This window comes from Bos indicus, chromosome 13, assembly GCF_029378745.1.
Source record: "Bos indicus isolate NIAB-ARS_2022 breed Sahiwal x Tharparkar chromosome 13, NIAB-ARS_B.indTharparkar_mat_pri_1.0, whole genome shotgun sequence".
Lineage (NCBI taxonomy): Eukaryota > Metazoa > Chordata > Mammalia > Artiodactyla > Bovidae > Bos > Bos indicus.
In genome coordinates, this window is record NC_091772.1 from 42,593,253 (window position 1) to 42,617,512 (window position 24,260).

The 24,260-nt window shown below is 53.1% G+C and overlaps 1 protein-coding gene and 1 long non-coding RNA gene across 3 annotated transcripts in view; one reads left to right on the forward strand and one right to left on the reverse strand.

The window, feature by feature from the left end:
• Positions 1 to 23,958, reverse strand: LOC139186497 (uncharacterized). 2 transcript variants are annotated; one of them, XR_011570080.1, is made up of 3 exons: positions 19,426 to 23,958; positions 1,945 to 2,061; positions 1 to 378 (listed from the first exon to the last, which is right to left on the reverse strand). It is a non-coding gene; the product is annotated as an uncharacterized lncRNA (long non-coding RNA). The 2 variants fall into 2 exon arrangements; XR_011570081.1 differs by lacking the exon at positions 1,945 to 2,061.
• The window catches only part of CST7 (cystatin F), a 9,828-nt gene continuing 5,335 nt past the window's right edge, over positions 19,768 to 24,260 (forward strand). Inside the window, exon 1 of the mRNA XM_019973276.2 lies at positions 19,768 to 19,922. Within this exon, the coding sequence (XP_019828835.2) occupies positions 19,853 to 19,922 (70 nt within the window). The 5' untranslated portion in view covers positions 19,768 to 19,852. The remainder of the gene's footprint in view (positions 19,923 to 24,260) is intronic.

Below are 24,260 nucleotides of genomic sequence, written 5' to 3' on the forward strand. Positions count from 1 at the left end.
TTGAGCAGATAGTTAACAGGAGGTTGTACGAAAAATGACAAGCACAGCTGAGAATCTGGATGAACTCATGACCAGTAAGCACAACTTAAAGCCACGGCAAACTGCATGGAAAGAACACACTTTAGCTTTCAAATCTTTTCTAAGATTAGAGATAACTTGCTATGCATGTCTGCTCACTTGTGTCTTTCTATTTTGTGAACCCATGGACTGCATCCCACCAGGCTCCTTCTGTCCATGGAATTTTTCCAGGCAAGAATACTGGAGTAGGTTGCTATTTCCTCCTCCCGGGGATCTTCCCGACCCAGGGATGGAACCCATGTCTCTTGCATCTCCTGCACTGGCAAGCGGGTTCTTCACCACTGCGTCACCTGGGAGTACCTAGAAAGAATTTGGAAGCAAAGTTAGTCTTCATACCAGTAACATATTGAAAAATCAGCACATGCTTGCAAATCCTAGGTTATACCCCAATAGTATTTGAGAAATAGGGTTAAACTTATTAATTAACCGAGCCCATTATCAGTATGAACACTGAGGTGCTGTGTCATTCATTCCTTATCTCATGCCTCTCCTTGCGTGTTTCCAGATTACTATAGATGCTTCCTTTCAAAGGAATAAACCACTGGACAAATAAAGATGAGCACATATCACGTTGGGATACAAGGTGTGGGTTGCAGGGTCAATAAATTTTGACATTTTAGGTTTTCAAGTGGAGAAAGGAAAATAGAGAGTGGGAAGGATTTAAAAAAAAAAAAACATTTAAGCTGAACATGAAGAGCTTGGTGACTTGGGGCATTAAATTCTTAGTTTCCAACTGAAGACGGTGTTTCTTTCTCTATGAAATTCTGTTATATAACTTAGGATTTGTGAAGTTTTATTTTCTTTTTAAATTAAAGAATGTTTTATTGCTTTACAAGATTGAAAAATAAAGCCAAGGACGAGATTCCACTATATCCCCAGTGCAGAAAAACAGCCATTGTCAAACACTGGCAAGGTACCAACAGAGAGAGCACGTGACTTTGGAACTTGTGACAACAGAACCACCTGGAAACTGACACTTTCCTGTAAAGCATACCTCTGTTGTCATTGTAACCTAACAGCCCACACCTGCGTGCGTATTCAAGAGAAGAGAAAACCAGTGTCTAAACACAAAAGTTCCCAGGCTCTGCATCGCCATGGGCGCGACTCAGTAACTGGAAGGAGGGTTCTGATCTCAGCCCCAGCCTGGACAAGGCAGCAAAACATTATTCAGACAACAGCAGCCTGACGAAAAAAAAAAAAAAACACCACCGCCTGTGACAGCAGGAACAGGAAACCAGTCTGGGCTGAAAGATCAGACCAGGGATCCCCAGGTGGGGAGCAGGCTGGGTGGGAAGGATCACAGGGAGACTCCTGGGATGATGAAGACCTCCTCTATTTTGTCTGGGTGATGCTCACACAGATATGTGAAATTATCAAAGCCCATCAAACTGCAGGATCTGTGGATTTTACTCTGTGTCAATTATGTTTAAATTTAAAAAAATGATAAATGTGAGCCCCTGACCGACCCAGGCACAGACACGCAGGCCCCTGGACTGTGTCCTGCTGATGAGGCAGGGAGGTTTGCATGGTGTTTGCCCACCTGTCTCAGGTCCCAGGGCAGCAGCTTCAGTAACTGTGTGAACAAATGAAGTCAGGATCACCACATCCCCTGGCTTTAGCCCCACGCTGCCTTGTCACTGCTCCCACCGATTTCAACCTGACCTTTCCAAGTCATTAAGTATTGGACACCAGGTCTGACGGCAGGACCATCCATCCCACTGGACAGGCCACACCCTGTGTTGGGGGAGGTGGTCTGGGTCTGGGTCTAGTGGCCACGCTGCCCACGTCCAGAATCAGCTGAAGTCCCTTCACTGCTCCGTGCCCCGGTGTCCTTACCTGTAAAGTGGGGACAATGTGGGTACCTACCTCACAAGGGCGGCAGTGGAGGTCAAAGTGGATCATTTCTGCTGTGTGCTTATGGGCTTTCTCAGTAACATTTAACTGTTTTCCTCTCTGCTGGGCACGTCGTGTCTTTCCAAGTTTCTATAAATAAGGCTACAGTGATCACCCGTGATTTTACTTGTTCTGAAATATTTCCTAAAGACACATTCCTGGAAGTAGAAACCCTCTCCCACAAGTTGCAAAGCTGCTTTCCAGAAGGAGTCTTCTAAGTTCTGCTGTGACCAAAAAGATGAGACGGGACCCGTTCCCCATACCCGTGCAAGACTGTGCATTGCTGTGGGGGGGTTTTGTTTGTTTCGGGGTTTTTTAGCTATGTCATGTGGGATGCAGGCTCTTAGTTCCCCCATCAGGGATCAAACCCGTGCCCCCTACATTACGACCACAGAGTCTTAACCACTGGACCACCAGGGAAGTCCCGACTGTGTTTACACTTGTTTGCAAAGCTTTCCCCTTGTTGGCAAAAACACTTCCTCATGCTGCCTTCTTTTTTATTAACAGTGTTTTCCAACATGAACTGACCATCTGTTTTAATTTGCATACACAGTACCTTTCATGGCTTTACTCCACATTTCCATCAGGGTGTTCACCCATTTAACACCAAAAGACTCTTCATATATGACACGTATTAACCATTGCAGGATAACTGTGGGATTTATCATCCGGATGAGGGCACTGGGTAAGTACAAAGGTGGCAACGGATAATGTCACAGGACCACAGGCATGAACCAGCCTCTCTGGAGCAGATCAGGGCTGCGGCCATCTAGCCATCTGCCTCTCACTGCAAATGTTCCTGCCGTTCTGCAGACTGGGGCTCACAAGGCGCTCTGTCAGCTCAGGGACAGAAACCACAGCCGCCGCCACATGGGTGCCTGGCTCCAGCCAGCTGGGCTTGCAGCTGGGCTGTCGCCGACCACACTGAGCCCCCTGCATAGGATGCTCTGGGTCAACGAAAACACTTAAGGAGAAATAAATGGCCCTCCTCTGAGATGTCATGCAAACCTAGTGGACCTGCAACCCAGACGGCTCTTTGTCCTCATTGTCACCCAAGCTTATTACGGGGTGGGGGGGGGCGGTTACAGAATGAGCTACTGATGTACTGTCCCTCGTCTCAAGTCAGTGCCTTGAAGATGGCCACTAACGTCTGAGAGCAGGGAGGGCCCACTCCACAGACCGGTGCGGGACGAGCCCTGCCCAGCAGCTCATGGAGACCCTGCCGATCCGTCAGTTTCACAGTGGGAGTGTCACATGGAGTGTCTCCTGGTGGAAACTCCAGTCTGGTCTCTCTCTACTGGCACCCCCAGCTCCCCAGGGTTGTACCTGGCACCCAGCTCCAGCAGACTCTACTCCTGGCCAAGCTTCCTGCCATGTGGGGACCACAGTCCTCCTCCCCAGGCCAGGGCAAACCTGATTCTTGCTCAGGGAGCCCTAGGGAGAAGTTGAGCACAGATTTCCTCCTCAAAAGCCTCTCTTATTCATCTCTTCTTGTCAATGGTGTCTTTAATGTCTCCAGAGTTGAACATGTTTTTAAATGCCCTTCATCTTTACAATAAAATCAATTTCAAAGATAAGCATGACCGCATATCTACAGAAGTAAAGACAGTGTGGATGGGTATGTAACCTTGCCCAGCACCCCTCTGGCACCGAAACCTAGACAGCTTCCTGTCTCAGGGAAAGCCTGAGATGTCGCAGAGACTGAGAAAGGTGAAAATGCCCTGAGCACGTGGATTTAGCCCTTACTCTTTTGAGCCCGCCTCTCAGGAAGGACATGCCGAGAGTGATGGGGTGGGGTCCACAGAGAACCGACCGGCTGGCAGGAGCGCCATCCACAACTGAGGAGACCCTGGCCCATTGGTCCATGCTGGATGCTTCCCCTCTGACCACAGAAGCACCTCCTGGAACCTTCCTCACCTACCCCGCTCCCCAGCAGCGCCTCTCTCCAGAGCCCTCCCGAAGCCCCACCCTCCCTGCATGGGGCCGGAGTGTCCATCAGGGGCCCAGGTCCCTTTAAGAAGATAGCCTGAGGCTGAGCAACCCTCTGAGAGGGGGCCAGACAGGACCACAGCTCCATGGGCAGCATCGACGGCTGCTTTGGGGAAGCGGCCATGATAACCACCCTCACCTGCAGGAGGAAGGGCATAGCCCCCACACCAAGGGTGACGCTGCACCACTGCCTGGGTCCGAGTGGACGGAGCAAGACGATGGGGGTGGCCTCCGGACAAAGGCGATGGGGTAGACACAGGGCGGGGGACGTGCAGGAAGGGCGGGCTGAGGACCCACTCGGGGGCAGCTGCTCCTCACAGCTCATCGATTTTGGCCTTGTCGGCATGTCTCATGGTCCACGTGACACACAGACTGAAGAATAAATTGTTTATTCCTGACACGTAGCTTTCTAACCTGCTAACCAACCATAGGAGATCTTCCTTGCCGACAACACTTCTCCTCACCCTTGACTAATGTAAAACAATTTAGCGTTGAGTGAAGAGGCGGTAGGAGCCCCTTGACGCAGGCTCCAGCCCAACGCACAGAAGGTCTGAGCCAGTCACATCCTGCCCCCCACAACCAGGGCAGGACTCACGAGGACAGACCCCCGGACCCCAGCGAGTCTTACTGGGGGTGGGGGGTCTTACCCTGGAACGTGTGTGCTCCTGGGAACAGACCTCACAGCTTCACACTGGACACCCACACGCCACCTACACGCACGCACTTCCCTTCAATTTGCCTGCCAGTCTTTGAAAATCTGCTATTTAAGAAAGATGAAATAAAGGATTTAAACCACTTAATACAATTCCTGTAAATTCTTCACCCTCTTTCCACAAATAACAAAGAAATTGTCTTGTGAGTTGGGTTGAGGCAGCCCCTGGCAGAGAAGGAGGGGGATGGTTTTCCATCTCCTGTTTGCCCCTGAACACGGGCCGTCAAAGCCACCTTCCAGTTTAAAATTGCAGGGACAGGAAGCGAGGCCGAAACCACAGTCAGGCGGGTGCTCCAGGATGACTGACGGCACTTGACCTGACCTCTGCTGACACGCTCATGTGGGGGTGCCATGACAGTGAGCACTGCCCCTCGTGCAGGGGCCGCTTTGTGCCCCACATGCAGAACTCGGAGGCACAGAGCCCCCAGGGCCCTGCTCCGTCAACAGCCCCCTGGTGGGCAGTAGCAGAGACCCACCACGATGGCAGCAGGGGCCATAGGACTCAGGGGCCAGCAGCACGACAGCCAGGCCCCAGAAACCAGTGTCAGACCAGAAATAACCAGATGGAAGGTCATGCATTTGAACTCAAGAGATCAGTCACTCAGAAATGAGATGGCAGAGACTTGAACTGTCGGCACTTCTGATGGGAAAGTCCTAGGTTTTGAGTTCACCACAAACTTCATAGGAACCAACACTGTGACGTGCTAGAGAGATATTAATTAATAAGCTAAGCCCTTCGCATCTGAAGAATTTCTGTGGCCATCACCCCTGTGTCTGGAGCACCCATCTTCCCATGTCTGTCCTGCCCATCACCCCTGAGTCTGTCACTGCTCAGATATGTTCACAACTGTCTGTGAGGCCTCCTCACCTCAATGCACACAGACCCTCAAACCTGAACTATGTGCACTGACCCCCGTTACCCACCCAGCACACCCACACCCATACTGCCTGCAGCCCATTTCCTGGGTCTCCAGGCACCCCAGCTTCAGTCCCTGAACCTCATCTCACTTCTGTCCATGTCTCTCCCTCACCTCCTGCCAAAGCCTCTTCCCAGGGAGCCCCTGGCAGCTGACCTCCACCACACCCCACCCCAGGCTCAGCACCAGCACCTCCTGCCTGGACGGTGGCTTCCCAGCTGGCTCCTTTGCCTCCTCCACCAAAGATCATCCAGAACAATTTTTCAAAATGCAGTTCTGATTGTTATCACATCCCTTCACAAGATCCCAGCTCCTGTAGAATAAAGTGCAAGTCCTTTAGCCAGGCCCCTGGGGCCCTCGTGATTGGCACCTGCCATCTCATCCAGGCTGCAGGCCACACTTTCATCTGAGCCAGACTGTCCTGGGGATGGCACCTCAGGCCCTCCAGCCCCTAGTCCAACACCCGGCGTGAAGGTGAACTCTGGCGCATCCCTGGTCACCCAGCCCCACTCCCGAAGCTCTGTCCTCCTCTCCACCCTGATGCACCTACCCAGTGACATTCACACTGGGCAGTGAATCTGTTTATGGGTCACTCTGGCCCACAAGACTGAGCAACGTGAGGACAAGACGTGTCCTGTGTTTGTAACTCCAGCACCAGGCTTCAAGCCTTCACGTGCCCGCTGAAGAGAAGAAAAGGATCTAATTAAGCCACACTTAGTGCATGAGTGGATGGACAGATGGACAGATGGGTCCCACCACCATCTCTTTTCATATTGCATTGCTCCCTCCTGCCTACACCAGTGAAACCTCCCCCAGGCATCTTCTCGGGTGCCATTTATAGCAGCAGGACTCCCCTTCCAAGGCTCTCCTGTGTGCAAGCGTGTCTGGAGGCGGGTGGGTGTTTCTAGTAAGATTCTTGAAGCAGAGAAGCCTCCGGACACAGCAACATTGCCTCCTAAGGTGCCACTTCTAAAGCAGAGGCCCCAGCTGCTGGAGGATAAAGGGGCCTTATCCAGAGGGGTAAGTGAGCCCAGGACCAGAGAGGAGTCGTCGTGTGTCATCTCTTGTAGGAAAACAAGGCCGTGACAGAGAAGAAAATGAGGGGCCTGCCACCCAGAGAAAATGACGAACAAACCTCCTGGACATCCATAGCTGTGACTGCCAAGCAGCTCTGACTATGCAAGGAGGGGAATCCCAGATCCTAGAACCATCACAACCAAAATGGGAGGGGACTTCACTGATGGCAAGTTAACATCTTATCCCCCTTCAGAGCATCTGGCAGTGGAAGCAAAGGCTTTTATCTCATGCACAGGACTTGAGATAGATGAGCAGTCAGCGTATTTTATCTTTTGAGAAACTTCAGAGGACACTCCAATAGAGCTTAAACACCAACTCTGAGAACACTTTCCCACGGCAGCAGCCTAGGGGCTGTTCCTCTGCCCCGCCCCACCACACACCACCCCCACCCCATCACGACTCAAAGGCGAGAATTACCTGAATTTCAGTGGAAGATTTATTACACCAGCTACCAAGAGACTTTTTATATTGAAGCCTTTTGTTTGGTTGTTCTGCCCTCTTGACAAATCAGAGAGTCAATAAGGCAACAGCAGAAGAGATAAAAAGGTGAAACATTTTTAGGACTTCCCTGGTGATCCTGTGGCTAAGACTGTGTGCTCCCAATGCAGGGGGCCCAGGTTCAATTCCTGGTCAGGGAACTAAGTCCCACGTGAGTTTGCGTGCCACAATTAAAAGATTCCACATGCTGCAATGAGGATCCTGCGTACCACATCTAAGACCCCGTGCAACCAAGTAAATAAAAAAATAAAAATATTTAAGAAAAAGTTGAAATATTTTCAAAGAATCATTATTATATTGTAAGTAGTGCTTCAGCCTAATTTAATACACAGTTCAGGGTTTCTAATAGTCTTGGCTTAATAGTCACTCTAAGTGAGAAAAAAGTGGATGTAAACGAAGAGAGAAAGGAAAAGGGAAGAAATAATTTAACTGTCCTCCAGGTGCTGACTTGTGACCACATAACAGATGAGGAAACTGAGGTTTAGAAAAGCTTTTTAAAGCTAACCGAGGTCATAGAGTCATTGAGCTTGGACGGCAGAATGCAAGCCTGTGTATTATCAGAGGGGATGAGGGGGACGAGGCCCCAGGTCTGCAGAGGTAGAGGCACCCGGCAGGCAGAGGGGTGGTCTGTCCAACACAGAACCCGCCAGAGGACAAGGACAGAGGTCTGCCTACCCCAGGGCACAGTGAGCATCCCTGATGCTCGACAGAGACTTGGGAGTAATCATGAATGAGGAAACCAACCATTTCAATCTAGAATCAATGACCACACCAAAAAGCGAGGAGAGAGGATCTCGAAAGAGAAGGGAATTATCAAATTCAAAAATATAAAGGTGCTCAACACGCTGAAATGGATAAAAACCAAAGGAACGAGAGACTCTCAAAATTGACCACAGAGTTCTAGTAAAGTACAAAATGGAATTTCTGAAAATGAAAAATATAATCATTGAAATTTAAAACTCCATGGGTTAAAGAGCAGAATAAATTTAGCTGGAGAGAGAAAAAGTCAACTGAAGAGCAGAGTGACAAAATTACACAGAAGTCACACCTGGGAGAAAAGAAATGCAAAGTAAGAAAAGCACTAATGGTGGAAATCCTTCCGACAAAGATAACAAAATGGTCACGTCTGGAATAGGCCTGTGGACCTGTCCGCAGTGAGGCAGCCTCAACTGGTGAAAAATATTTTTCAACAGGGGCGACAGTGCCAAGTGCCGACGGCACTGCTGCTGGGGGTGAAGATCATTCGAGCTGCTCCAGAAAGCAGCCTGGCAGTTTCTGGAGAAATTGAAAATACACCTACCCAACGACTCACCAATCCCCCCACCCCCAGGAGAAACGGACATTTATAGCAGCATTTTTCATAACGGCCAAACCTGGACAAAATGTAACACACATCAGCAAGTAATGGACAAACGGACAGAACCCCACTCCTTAGTAAGAGGAAAGGACATTGACACAGGAACCACAGGGATCACCCCAGGGACATCACATGACACAAAAGAAGGGGGCTGGGAAGACTGTTCAGCTGTGCAAGTCCCCCGCGCAGAGCTGTAGGTGGCCAGGCCAGTCTCTGGGGACAGGATCAGAGTACAGGGCCCAGGAGCCAGCAGACTGATGCCAGGACTCGTGGGAACCCATGGCTCTGTACTGAGTGCATGGATCTGCAGAAGCTCATGGAATCATCCACTTACGATCTTACATCCACTGCACGTAAATGTGCCCTCAATCAGATAGAAGTAGCAAGCCTCAAAGATCAACATTTGGATAAATTTGGACTTGGAGTCAAGGGGAAGAAGCGGCCCGGGGAAGTAGGCTTGACAGCCTGGGGTGCCCCCCTTGGGCAGACCGCCCCCTCTTCCACCCTAAGAGTCATGATGCAATTCGGCTTGTCGCCCTTCGGCCCTTCTGGTCCTGTGGGCAGAGGCAGGGGCCGTGGGCGCAGGTGGAATGGGCAGGTAGCTGCTGCAGAGGCCATGCACTGACAATGTCTGTCCCCCTGGCTCCCACCTCGAGAGGCCAGCAGCAGCCTCAGACCCCAGACCCCAGACCACCAAGCCAATGGAAGTCAGCGTTTCCACCTATACCTGTGTCTGTGAAGATGCCCCTGCACCTGACCCTCTAGGGGCAAGGTTCCCACCTGGGCCTTCAAATGGAGGGAAAGGGAGTGGGAGGTGGGGTGACCGACTCTCCACTCCATAGCTTCCAAGCAAAGGTCAGGACCCAGACTTGGGGCCTTCCCAGACCCCACCCGGCCTTCGAGGTCATGGCCAAACTCATATCTCCAACCTCAGTCCCTTGGTTCCCTTATTTTTTTATTGGACCACAGTTGATTTACAATGTTGTATTAATTTCTGTTGTACAGCAAGGTGAATCAGTTATACATATACATATATCCACTCTTTTGGATTCTTTTCCCATAAAGGCCATTACGGAGTATTGAGTCAAGTTGCCTGTGCTATACAGCAGGTCCTTATTAGTGGTCTATTTTATAGACCTATATAAAGTGGTCTATATAATAGTGTGTATATATCAATCCAACCCCAGTTATCATCTCTGATGGACATGCACTGCCCTTGAGCTGTAACCCATAAAGCAACACAATCCACTCCCGTCGGCCCGGAGCATCGGCCTTCATGAGAGCGGCTGGGAACACCCGAGTAAATTAGTCATGAGGGAGCCTGTGGGCTGCGGAAGGTAATAAAATATATTGACACTGGCAAGAGTTAATTAAAGCTTTACAAGAATTCACTCACGGAGGGCCTTTGAGTTCAAGCCAAACTCCAAAAGCCTGGAGAAATTAATGAAATTCACACACGTCCCCAGCCTGGCCATCCACATAGGTACTAATAAGCCATCAACAATTAACACGAGTTTACTCTTTTGTTAATGACTTAATTTGCAATAGCAGAGTGTGAAAGACAGCATTGTGCAGTCTGCAGAAGGAGGCAAAGGCATTCTCAAAGACACACACTTGCTTTCTTACAGTTTTACTTTGGGTGATGAGGAAATAAATCAAGCAAAGAAAGGTTATTAGTGCCATGGTGCATGCAGGTCTAAAGATGACACCTCTGTCTCTGGGACATGGCTGGACCCCCTCCCCTGTGGGTCAGTGGAGCCATGGACACTAAGAGAGCCACAGAGGGGCTGCAGGTGTGGCCCGAGGCAGACCTGTAGAGACACACAGCCTGCAGAGGAAACACACCCAGAACAGGATCAAGTCACCACCCTGAAGGTGCTGTCCCAGAGCCAGCATCCAGGGGCATTCGGGCCGGGGAGGGGCCGGCCTGGCCTCCCTTGGGGGAAAGACTGTAGCACCCTTGGGCCAGAAGCATGTTTCCATCTCTATTCCAAAAGGACACCCCAGACTCTGGCTAAGCAGTTATTTTAGGGATCACTGGACTTCCAAGGAGCCATGCCAGCTTGAACCAGATGTTCTCAAAGTGGAGCCTCACCTGCCAGCTTGTTAGACCCACATATTCTGGGCCTGCCAGAGCCCTGGTTCAGGGACAGGACAGGCCCAGCTCCGGACTCTAATTCCCCCACAGGTTCTGCCTCTTGCTTCCCTTCAGTGCCTTCTTTTAAAGATCACCCTGGGAGAAAAGGAGCATGTCACTGGGCCCCTGGTGCGAAAAGGGGCCTGGTGACAGCTGGAGTGGTAGAACTGGGCTGCAGCAGGTTTGGGAGGCTTTACTGACTCTGGGAGAATTTAAACCAAGGCCCTGAAAGTCACGGGGCAGGATGGGGGTCCCCAGAATTCAACATCAACTGAAGTGCAGCTACTTTGTGAATAATGTGCAAAAATAGCAAGAGGAACTGAGGGATGATGGATGGATGGCTAGATGGATGGATGATGGATGGATGGATGGATGGATGGATAGATGAATGAATGGATGGATGAATGGAGCTGAAACTGTTAGGTGTCATTTCAAAGGCTCCAAAGAGCTCCATTACCATAGTCCTCTATGTCTTAGCACAGAGAAAAATTCAGTGAGACAAAGTGATTTATTAAAATAGGACACTTGTGAGCCTTGCAAGCAGATGGGCAAGGAGGTACCACACCCCAAGAGCTTACCAGGCTACAGTTTTATAATCAAAGGAAAAGGAGGGAGGGGGAGAAGACCTTCTTTGTCTTTCTTGAGTAGACCTCATGCTTCCATCATCAGCTCCTCCTCCAGGTTGGGCAGGGGAGATTTTTTTGTCCCTACATGGTCCAGCTAGGTCCACAAATTATTGTTTTCATGCGAGCAGAGAGCATGTCCTAGGGATCATTAACTTACCGAGCTCACTGGGCAGGATGTGGGACGCAAGCCACCATTGTTTTATTGTTTGGGGGCATGCCTTGTGCTTCCGTTGTATGGTTTTGTTGAGACACAACCTGCTTTCTTAAATAATCATTAACTTACAGGGGTCTCCCATAGGCTTTCTACTTACAATTCCCTAGTGGGATTAACTATTTAATCATCCAGTTTGTGCCTTTTCTCTTTCTCTATCAAAGCCAGTATAGAAGAAGTTAACTGTGGTATCTAGGGGATGGCACGTGAGTATCCACAGAACAATTCATTCTGTTTTTCTGAAAAAGTTTGAACATTTTTCTACTAAAATGGTGCAGAAGAAATCAAGTGAGAACTGAGTTTCATGACCATCCCTTTGACCCTGGATTTGTGGTTCTGTGACAGCTGCACCCACCACCCACATGACACGTTAAATCCAGCCAGCCCTGGGCTGGGCCAGTCCAACAAAGTTAAGGGAGGTTGTGAAACCAACCCTAGCTCACAACACAACTTGGGGTCAGGAAATTGCTATGTGGAATTTTACACAAGGGCTGTGGAAACTAACGGCAGAAGGAAAGTCAGTGAAGTGTGTTATCCGTAACACTGTGGAGTCAAGCAAATGAGGCCCGAGAGTTACAGACGCACAAGTAAAGGTATACTTGGTGCCTGCACGTGTGTGTGTGTGTTAATCACTTCAGTCATGTCCGACTCTTTAGAAACCCATGGACTGTGGCCCACAAGTCTCCTCTGTCCATGGGATACTCCAGGCAAGAATCCTGGAGTGGGTTGCCATGCCCTCCTCCAGGGGATCTTCCTGACCCAAGAATCGAACTGACGTCTCCAGCAGCTTCTGCATTGCAGGCAGATTCTTTACCACTGAGCCATGGGGGAGGCCCCATTAATATTACCATTATTAATGGTAATAAATGGGTCATCAGACACAAAGTGGGGGCACTGAGGCAGAGAGGCCACCTTCAACCATTCCAATCTGTGATCATCCTGAAATATGAGGAGGAGGGACACAGGGAGGAAGGCAAACCCAGTGGTGGGATGGGCGTTGTGTCTGCCTGAGCGGAGTGTCTGGTACATCTGCCCAGCAAGAACCTATGCTTTAACTTGTCTGCACAGGCCATGTCCCCAGTCCAATCCCCACCCACAACTCCTGGTGAGAAAATAAACAAGGACCACCCAGACAAGAGCAAGCAAAACCACCTCCCTTATTCAGGGTGTGTGACAACCAGGGAACTCGCTCACTCGCATGTGGTAGGGACAGGCATGCAGGCCAGGGTGGGGGACATGGAAGGTTTCAGGTTGGCAGGGGGATGCTGGCGGCAGACGACCAGAAGTGGGGCCCAGCTAGGGACACGTTCCACTTTCTTCCAGCTTTCGACCCGCAAAGCGTAAGGGCGAAAGCAACAGCAGGATCCCGTCCAGTCATAGCAGGTGCTGCTCCAAACCAGGCCCCTGCGCGGCTGGTGTGGTAGGCTGACCAGGCTGACCCACTGTCAGGAAGCATTTAACAGGAGGCTTCCTGTGTGCTGTTTTGGATCTGTCAGGAATTCTCTGCTCCTTATTAATTCCTGAATATTCAGGAATTAAGAGGAGAGGCAAGCCTCTCCCGAGACTGAGGAATCCAGCCATTTTCTTCATTAGTGTTTCTATATGGTGATAAGTACCCTCTTCCTTCTTGTGAACCATACGGTAAGAGTGATTGTTTACAAATCTCTCTCTTTAATATGGATTGCCTATGTTTTGTAAGTCTGGAATTTTAATCTTTATCTTTGCTTAGAATAAGTACTTTGTAAGACAGTATATATGCCCACACCATGTTGATTAAAACACTTTTGCTCCATCAGAGTTCTGGTCCCCGTGTCTTTCTCTCTCTCTCTCTCTCTCTCTCTCTCTCTCTCTCTCTCTCTCTCTCTCTCTCTTTCAGGCTGATCCCCTGGAGTGCAGAGGCTCTCTGAGTTCACTTTCCTGCCTGGGCTTCTAAGACCCTCTCGAGAAGGCGCTCTGCACCTTCACCCCATCGAGAGGGTGCCTGAGGCCTCCATGAACAAAGCAAGCCCCGTGCAGGGGCTTTATTGGCTTTCTGTGTAAACCAAGGAATATCAGCCTCTTTCTCTCCTTTACTTTCTTATCGTCGACTCCGGACAACCAAGTTCCGGTCCATTAATGGACCTCAACAACCCACCAGGGCCCTGAGTTGAGAGCCCCATATTCCACCCAGAAGAATCGCGTGTAAAGAGCTGGCAAGTCTGTCCTTCTGCCCAGGTCACCAGGCGACCAGGCCAAGTGAATGAAGGGCTGCCAGGGTTAGCACCTAAAAATACACAGAATTTGACTTTTAGACAGTGAATGATTTTATTGTGTAATTATACCTCATGCAATACTTAGAATATATGTGTGTGTGCTCAGTCATGTCCAATTCTTGCAAACCCATGGACTGTATCCCGCTAGGCTCCTCTGTCCATGGGATTTCCCAGGCAAGAATACTGGAATGGGTTGCCATTTCCTCCTCCAGGGGATCTTCCCGACCCAGGGATTGAACCTGTGTCTCCTGTGTCTCCTGCATTGGTAGGCAGGTTCTTTACCCACTGAGCCCCCTGGGAAGCCTACTTATGTTATATTATACTGTACTTATACTAAAATATTACTTTAGTTTCTCTAAAATTCAAGTTTATGGGGTGCCCTGTATTTTAACTGGCAACCTTAGGGAATGGGTGTCAGAAGCCAAGCCAGGCCTTTAGGTGACCTCTGGACAGAAGCCACAGCACTGCCACAAGTAAGACAAGTTGTGTGCAGTGTCCAGGAGCCAAGTCCCACTGTGCCTGTGGTCATAACTGGAAAATCTGGCAGCATATGAGCTTCAGGGTGGGTTTGATCCAGGAGTTTGTTATGGCTGAGTCTCTAAAATTCTCCCTTTAGAGCTTCCTCCTCAGCCAGGCTGTCCTCCTATACCAAGTAGGCTACCAGCAGCCCTGGGGGGCTATGTGCTGCTTAACTGATGTACAGGAAGAAAGAGGGGGGAACAGGATCGTGAAGCAAGACACATTTTCCTCCTCCCTACCACAGACATAAGTTCTTTGGTCATTTGTCCACCTGTTAACCCACTGAGCTGACACGGGCCGATCAGAGCCCACTTCAAGAGCTGGTGTGAGCCCCTCCTAAACAGAACCCCTGGGCTGTGGGGCCCGATGGCCCACTGCCCTGTCTTGACCATGCAGACAGCAACAGGTGTGGTAAAGGTTCACCTGCAGGCTTACCTGCAGTGGGTGGTAAAGTCAGGGAGGTAGGGTCCCTTCCAAAGAGGTTTAGCCTTTGATTCTCTCTGGACCCACCCAAGGCAGACATGTCCCCTCCCCCATGCCCTTCTTACGGTGACACTGTCCCTGAGAGATGGGGCCAGCTTTGCTTCCTGTCCTTTGAGTCTAAGTCGGTCTGCTTCCCTGGTAGCTCAGCTGGTAAAGAATCTGCCTGAAAGGCAGGAAATCCCAGTTGAATTTCTGGGTCGGGAAGATCCTCTGGAGAAGGGATAGGCCACCCACTCCAGGATTCTTGGGCTTCCCTGGTGGCTCAGACAGTAAAGAATCTGCCTACAATGTGGGAGACCTGGGTTTGATCCCTGGGTTGGGAAGATCCCCTGGAGGAGGACACGGCAACCCACTCCAGTATTCCAGCCTGGAGAATCCCATGGACTGTATAGTCCATGGGGTGGCAAACAGTCAGACACAACTAAGCGATAAGCACAGCACGGGTCTGTGGTTGTGACAGAAGTATCCCCGTGTGACTTCAAAGGCTAGTTCATAAAAGGCAATGAAGTTTCTGCCTGCCGCTCCAGGAGCCACAAAGCCAACAGCCCTGCAGAGATCTGTCCAGACGGGGCTTCAGCATCTTAGGTGAATCCAGACACCCACTGAGGATCTCCCCAGGGACATCCCAGAGCTAGTGGAGCAGCTGTGCCCAGCCATGCAGCCCGCACGTGCAGAAGCGTGGCCTTATGGAGGGTTGTGGGTGGCACTGGGTGTGGGAACCCCACCCCCAAGAGCACCAAAATCCCCCAGGATGAGGCCCGGCCTGGGGAGGGTGAAGAGCCCCCAGGCCAAAGACCTGCAGGGTCCTCCCTGCTGAGAACTGCGTTTCCCCAGAGAGAGCCGAGGTCTACTGAAATCCATCACCAAAACAGTGCAGATGTGAGGACAGGAGCAGGGGGATCCCAGAGCAGAAGAGGAAGTCCCCAGCCCCCAGCCCCGAGCCTGGGAAATGCCAGGCTAGACCTGCTTGTTTCTTGGGTCACAGCACCACCATGTGGACAAAGTCTGCTCGCCCCCCACTCATACCAGCAGCTCCTTTTGGACCAAAAAGCACCCTTCTGGTTCTCCATTCAGACAGCTACTGTGGACTTTAGAAAATAAAGTACAGGCAGACATAAGGGGTCAGAAGCCCATTGGATAATCTTCTCCAGGGGCAACATGTTTTTGTGTTTCTTCTGTACATTGTTTGGGTGCACAAAAGTCACATACACACACACACACACACACACACCACTCCCAAGGCTCCCACACTCCCTGTTCTGCAGGGTCTCGTAATGCTTTTGCTAACAGTCGTGCTGGACAGATGTCAGCCCCCTCGGGCCACCATCAGGGACCCCCATGGCCAAGCTGACGTCTGTAGGCTTGCCAGCACTTCAGGCTAGGGCCCCTGGGCAAGGTTGGGTGTGGGGGTGCAGGACAGCGGCTAGGACCACACTGCTTGCCTGGGCCCCAGCTCTTCAGAATGTCCTGTAACTCCTCAACCCTTGTATCTCAGTTTCCCTGTTAAACAGTGTGGGGATTTGAAAAATGGAACTTAGAAAATGGCTGGGCACAGAGCCAGTGCTGGAACACACCCTCCAGTCATCACCACCGCCGTCACCAGAACTAATGCAGCAGCACTGCAGGCAGAGCCCCGGCTCCCTGAGCCCAGCCGTGGCCGAGATGGGCAGCACCCGGCAGAAAGCTCAGGACCCGAGAGCCGCAGGACGGCTCCAGTATCCCATTCACTCCATGGCCATGTGGCTGGGCTGCCCAGGAGGACAGTGTGAGAACTGGATGGCTCCAACCAATCAGCAACGAGCACGGTGTGGAAGTCAGAAGGACACCATGCATGCCAGTGACCCTCCAGGCCAGAAAGCTTGACTTGGAGACCAAAGTTCTCGTGGAGGGTTTGTAGAACATTCCTGGGTCCCCCTCACAGAGCCCGATCAGGAGTAGAGCCCGAGAAGCTGCACTTACACCCAGGGCCCAGGGAGTCCTGACCACACCAGGCAGGGGACCACACACCATGCTTCATGCAGGAAGAAGTGGCAGGAGGTGAGTGATGAACGGACCCTTGAATGAATGAGTGGGGCTCAGTGCAGAGTCCGAGACCGCCAGGCCACGGGTGGGGCAGAAAGAGTGCATGTACACAGCTACACACAATCACACATATGCACAGACACACACACACACATGAACAGGCAGACTCGCAAGCTGTATACACTCTCACACAGTACACACACATACATAGACACACACACGTGAACAGGCAGACTCTCAAGCTGAATACACTCTCACACAGATACACACACCCTGCCCAAGGGTATCAGTCAGGTTCTCCAGAGAGACAGAGGCAGTGAAGAGGGATTTAGCACAAGGAATTAGCTTGTGGGATCAAAGAGGCTGAGAAGTCTGGACCCAGGACAGTCCCAGTCCAAGTCTGAAGGCTGGAGAAGACAGATGACCCAGCTAGAAGACAGGCAGGCAGGGAGGACTCCTATTCCTCAGCCTTTGTTGTATTCAGGCCTCCAACTGATTGGACAAGGCCCACCGCACAGGAGGGCTGGGTGCCTTAGTCAGTTTACTGGCTCCAACGCCGATCCCTTCTAGAAACATTGCTTATGAACGCACAGGGGACCATGCTTGACCAAGTGTCTGGGCCCTCAGTGGCCCAGTTAAGTTGACGCGTAAAACCAACATCACAACATACATACAAAACACTCACACAAATTTACACACATCTGCTCATAAGCACCTACACACCTTTCATTCACACTCAGAAACACATGCTTACACATGGGTTCACATTCAGACACATGTTCACGTTCAGGCACATGTCAAGACTGAAACAAAGACTGCTGAACGTGCATACACAGTATACACACACACACACTTCCCTGGGGTGCACATGCATACACAGGACACATGCAACACAGGACACATGTAACGTACACATGCACACACTTCCCCAGGGTGCACATGCATACACAGGACACACACACACTTCCCCGCAGTGCACATGCATACACAGGACACACACACACACTTCCCCAGGGTGCACATGCATACACAGGACACATGTAACACAGTACACACACACCACACAAACACTTCCCCGGGATGTACATGCATACATGTAACACACACACACACTTCCCTGGGGTGTACATGCATACAGAGGACACATGTAACATAGTATACACACACACCTCCCCAGGGTACACACGCATACATAGTATACACACATGCACTTCCCTGGGGTGTACATGCATACACAGGACACATGTAACACAGGACACACACACACACTTCCCCAGGATGTACATGCATACACAGGACACATGTAACACAGGACACACACACACACTTCCCCAGGATGTACATGCATACACAGGACACATGTAACACAGGACACATGTAATAGTACACACATACACACTTCCCCAGGGTGCACATGCATACACAATACACACACACTTCCCTGGGGTGCACATGCATACACAGGACACATGTAACACAGTACACACACACACTTCGCCAGGATGTACATGCATACACAGGACACATGTAACACAGGACACATGTAACAGTACACACGCACACACTTCCCCAGGGTGCACATGCATACACAGGACACATGTAACACAGTACACACACACCACACAAACACTTCCCCGGGATGTACATGCATACATGTAACACACACACACACTTCCCTGGGGTGTACATGCATACAGAAGACACATGTAACACAGTACACACACACACTTCCCCAGGGTACACACGCATACATAGTATACACACACACACTTCCCTGGGGTGTACATGCATACACAGGACACATGTAACACAGTACACACACACACTTCCCCAGGGTGCACACACATACACACACACACACACACACACACACACACTTCCCCAGGGCCCGTAACACACTCCTTCCTCATCTCCGGGCCTCTGCTAACCCTCAGGCCTGGGCGGCGAGGTGGACCGTCACCCACATTCACAGACGACAGGGCCAAGGCCGGAGATGGGCCGTAGGCAGGTCCCATAACCACTCTGAGCCCCCCTACCCCAGAGCTTCTGAAAGTGGGAATGACCCCTGGTCCTGAGGACCGGCAGCAGTGACCACAGGCCCCTGAGTTACCGCAGGGTCAAGGCCATGAGCACAGGACAGCCCAGCTCCCTGCCGCACCTGGTGGAAGCCGCAGGTAGTTGGTGGCTCAGACAGTAAAGAATCTGCCTGCCATGCAGGAGATCCAGGTTCGGGAAGATTCCCCTGGAGAAGGTAATCCACTCCCGTATTCTTGCCTGGAGAAGCCCATGGACAGAGGAGCCTGGTGGGCGACAGTCCATGGGGTCGCAGAGTCAGACGCGACTGAGACTCACACTAACTAACTAACAGGCTGTAGCAAGGGCTGTTACATTCACAATGTCTGCAAATCCTCAGCACAAACTAATTGAGGAACTTAGGCTTGGAGACCCTCGCCCCAGGTCACCCAGGTGTTCAGGGGCTAAGCCACAGGCCACATGGTTCCAGAGCCCCCTCTCCTAACCGGGGGTTGGGCTTGTAGAGGGCGCTCGGGCAGGGGACCAGGACCACCGGGCCAGGCCCTGTTCCTTCCTCTCCTTTGCCAGCTCTGAGCCAAAGGTTGGAGGATCAGACACTCATCAGCAAACCTGCTCCTCACCTGGCTCCTCTGAACTGCAATCTGCACCCTGGTTTCTGGCCACTTCCCAGGGAGACTGGCCTGTTCATGCCAGGAGGACGGTCTCCTGCAGGGGGCCACTCGGATCCCAGAATCTGGGCCTTTGGAGGAGAAACCCCGAGCATCTGTTCTGAAAATTCCTGCTCGTTTTTCTCTGGACATCTCTTCCACATGTTTCCAGGGCAGAAAATCACAGAGGTTTTGCTAGCCGCTCTTACTTCTCCCTCCTCTCTCTGCAAATGATCGTTGTTTGGAAATTCTTAGAAAGGAAGTGGTTGAGTTTGTAGCTGAGAGATGTGGAGGTGAAGAGCAAGAAACCACCAGCCCACCCCAGACAGGCGGTTCACTGGGCGGGGCTCCCCCACCACCTCGGGGAGGCACCCCTGCCCAGCACAGTCTGAACACAGCCATGCATCCTGCCGGGGCGCTGCTGGCCGTCTGTGGCCTGGTCCTGGGTGTCTTGGGGAAGTCTTCACCAGGTAAGAGGGGATCTCCTCACTGCCTGGGTGCTGTGAACTTGCTGCTCACATGTTGTCACCAAGGCACGTTCCAGGGGATCTCACAGTGGCTGCCTTTGTGGGGAGCAGGCTTTGGGGATACTGGGGGTTCTGGGGGCCAGGGAAGTGCCTTCTGTTCCCCGCCACTCCTGGTGTCTGTGTGTGCCCAGAGGAGGCCCCCCCCAGGGCCCTTCCGTGGGGACAGCTCGCAGGGTCAGGCCATTTCTGAGAGCACATCCTTCCGGCCTCCACTGCGCCCCTGTGACTTGTCTGGGGGAACCTTTATTCTTCCGGCCAGGCCACCACTAGGGGAAGGCGAGGGGAGCCGCCAGGAAACGAGGCCCAGAGAGGGTAGGTGACTTGCCCAGTCACACAGCCCCTGAGCACCTGTCACCACGTGCACAAGGAAGCTGTTGGCCGGAGCTGAAATGAAACCGGACCAGCGGTAGTGTGAGGGGTGGGGGCAGTGCCCAGGCAGCAACTGGTCTCTGCCTTCCTCTGTCTTCAAAGGGGGCTGAAGCATGGCCACAGGTGACCAGGTGGAGATGCCCGGGCAGGTGACAAGGAGACAGTCTGATCCTCTCAGTCCCTGGAGGGGTCATAGCCTAGGGAGTGGGAGACACTGCCTGGGGCTCTGGCCCATCTCAGGGATAACAGGGACCAGACACCCTGCCTTGGTCCCCTCCCCTGGGCCACAGTCTTAGCTCACACTGTGAACCCCACGGGGCCTCTTCTGGGCCGTCTGTCTGCCTGGGATGCCCGAGTGCCCGTCCGAAGGGAAAGCCTGAGTGAGGGGCCCACGTCTCCACAGCACTGGAATAGGCGTTCCTGCCCTCCCCTGCCCTAAGCTTCTTCTGCTGCCTCCCTTCCTCCCCTAACAAGGGGATGGCGAGGCGAATCCTGGCCCAGAGGCTCTGGGCACGGGCCTCTTCCCTTGGTGGGACTGCCTGTCCTCTGCCAGGGTTTGGCCCTGGACCCAGCCATCTCCAACCCAGCAGGAGAGGCCTGTCCCTGCCGCCCCCCTCCTCCCCTCTGGCTGGCCGGGCCCTCCCCTGTCAGCTTGGCTCACAACCCTGCAGCCCAAGATGAAGGAGGGCCCAGGGTCCAACTCACATGCAGAGGCCTTGGGAGCTTGAGCCTCTCTGAGCCTCAGTCTCACCATCCACGAAATGGGCAAATCACCTCACCACCTGAGGCCCAGGAGGAGCCTGGCTGCTGTGGCCCAAGGAAGGCAGTCCCCCTGGGTCTGGGGCGCTGGGCAGTCGCCCGCCCAAACCCCAGGTCCTGAACCTCTGCTGGCCGCAACCCCCATGCCACACAGACTCTCTCTGCTGTGACAGAGGCCAGGCCCAGTGAGCGGCTTGGAGGCCCCTGGCTGGTGGTCCAGCAGAGACAGTTCAGCCCCGGCCCCAAGTCTGCTCTCACCACAGCCCTCCTCCAAGAACAGATTCCAGAGCCTTTCACAGCTGGGGGACTGGGGCCCCCAGTGTCACGCCCTGGGCACCTGACTTCTTCCCACCCCTGGTGCTGAACTGTGCTAACCTGAGCCCTTTAGAACCTAGGAAACCACTGCTCTGATTTCTTCAGCTGTTCTACCTTTGGTTGAGAATGGAAAGCCCTTCTCTCTCAAGCTGACTTTCATCTCTCCTGGGAAGCCCCCCTAGTCAGGCTCCCAGGGGCCCAGCTTCCCACCACAGGCCACCTGGGCAGGGCCTGGGGTCCAGCCCATCGGCCACCAGTGACAGGACCTGGGCACACCCAGAGACCACCCTCCACAAGGGAGGCCCAGGCTAGGCTGCATCCCGGGGGGCAGGGGAATGCCACATCTCGGCAAGGGGGCCCCTGACCCACCCTCTGCATTCTGAGATCTCTGTTTTCCAGCTGGGACACCCTTTACCCCCACTGCAGCCATTTTGCATATTTGATATCTGACAGTCGCGACACAATTACACGCCCGTTAGCGACAAGACCTTCCCGGGGACGGTCTCCTGCACTTTCACCACAACCCTCAGGAGTAGGTGCCATCAAGAGAGGCTCAGAGAGGTCAAGCAATTTCCCCAGGACTACACAGCCTTTAAGAGACAGAGCTGGGATTCACTCTGGGCGGGTCCCGATGGGTTAAGGCTGGGACTAATTAGCATCCTGTCTGTGCCGGGGGACACATACGCCCCCTGAACGAAGGGCGACTCATCCTTCAGAGCCCCTAGAGCACGGCCGGTGGGTGTGGCCCCACAGAATTAAGGGCAACCACCGGCTCACTGAGATGTGATATCACGTGAGGGGGCATGGCTCAGGGTGAATCTCCAGGCAGACCATGGACACCAGCACCCCAGTTCCTGGGCACGACCCCTCCCCACACCCCCCGTGTGAGCCCCAGGCCCTGCCCACGACAAGGGCCCCATGAAGCTGGCAGGGAAGCAACCGCTGGGAGGAAACCCCCAAGGACACGGGGTGGGGGGTGGGCCTTCAGCAGAGACGTCAGAGCGTTCCACTCATGGGCACCCTGGTTCTCTTCTCGGGTTCCCCAGGCACACCTAGAACATTCCTGAAACAGGAAGGGGTGGGGAGCCTCGGGCCGCCCAGGAGCCCCCTTGCCCTTCTACACCAGGAAACTCCCCTCCCCGCAGGGACGCTCATCCACCCACGGGGAGGGACCGCAAGGCCGGGCCCGGCCCCCTCCCCAGCTTCAGTGCGTGGACCACGGCCAGCATCCCAGGCTTCAGTGCCTCCCACGTGTCTTCATTTTTAAGAAAGCAAGTTAAGGGACATTTGTTTACGCAAAACATTTGCTACTGATTCATTTTACAGCCGGTCCTTGTCAGGAAGTTGCTGTCCTCTCCCGGGACGCTTTCTGAACGTTTGGTGGTGATTCGAGGGCAGACCCCGTCCTCTGTAACCTGCATGGAAACAGTTAACTGTTGCTGCGGACAGCATCCCGAGCTCAGGTCCACCTGGTCAGCAGTGGACCTGCCCTGACCCCTAGACGTCTGTGAAGCGCCCACACACTCCTGGTGGGAGTGGAGTGCCCCACCCCGTGAGGGCAAGCACAGGGCCTGGCAACCAACAGCACGGAGGGGGCTGGCGTTGGTTCTGAAGAAGGGGTTGTCCGGCAGGGAGGACAGGAGCTGGAGGAGGATTCACTTAGGATTCTGATGGAAAGTTAACTTTTCAGCCAGAAACATCAGAACGGTTCCTTGATGCTTTGCTTCCCACTCTGATCACCAGGAGAGGAGAGAGTCCTCGATTCCCTTGAATCCAGGGGTGAAGGGGCCTGGGGTGACTTCACAGAAGGGAGTGGCCAGGGAGTCCACCGGGGCGGCCTGGTCCGAGCCGCCCAGAGGTCAGTGGGAGCAGCCTTGGTGACGTCAGGGTGAGCGGGCAGGGTCTGCCAAGAGCTGGCCCTGCACAAGTTCCTGCCCATGACCTGTCCGGGCCCAGTTCTGTTACCCTGGTCTGAGACGACACCCCGTCTCCACCGGGGGCGTCTGCTCTGGCCGCGGGAAGGCTGGGCCTCTGCCGTCCTCCCCTCCAGGCCTTTGCGCTCCTGCCCAGGGGCTCATCCAGGTGTCATGACAATTGTGTCCCTGGGGGCAGCCAGAACCCCCCCCCCACTTGGTGCCTGCCACCTGCCGCCATCCCCCTAACCTCCCCAAGTCTCTGGCCCCGCCATGTCTTCTTTGCCAAATCTCCTGCCGCCTATTTCTTCCAGAGTCGTGAGGGAGCTTCCTCTCTCCTTCCTGACTCAGCCCACCCCCCTCAGGAATCTGCCCACCTCCGTCTCCCCTGTGCCCCTCAGGGCTGCAGCCCCCATTGCCCCACCTCATCCGGAGACCTCACTTCCATCCACACCGCCCCTGGGTGTGGGAGGCAGAGCGTTTGTTCCTCCTCACAACCTCGCTTCCTGGTGGTCCTCTCAGCCCATGTCACCAGGCCACCACCTGCCACCAGGGTGAGTCACAGTCCCGCTCTAGGCCCCACACCCAGCTTCTAGCTCAGGGCTCTCTCTGCTCTCCTTTCCCACCCTCCACCCCTCAGCCCCACGCACCTCCCAGCCCTCTAACTGGTCCCCACCTGGCTCCCTCCTGAAGCCCCTTCTGCCAGGTCACTGTCACCATCACTGTCCCCCACCTTCTGGACTGTGTGCCCCCCCAGCCCCCAGCATCACTCCCAGCACCCCTCCAGAAACACCTCTTGAGAGAAAAAGAGCACGGCTTCAGAACCTGGAGTTAAACCTGCCCTGCCCTCCTTGGAGGCCTCTTTTCTCCCTGTAGATGGGGTAGAGGTGCGAGGAAGACAGCCCCCAGGACCCTTTCGGCGGGG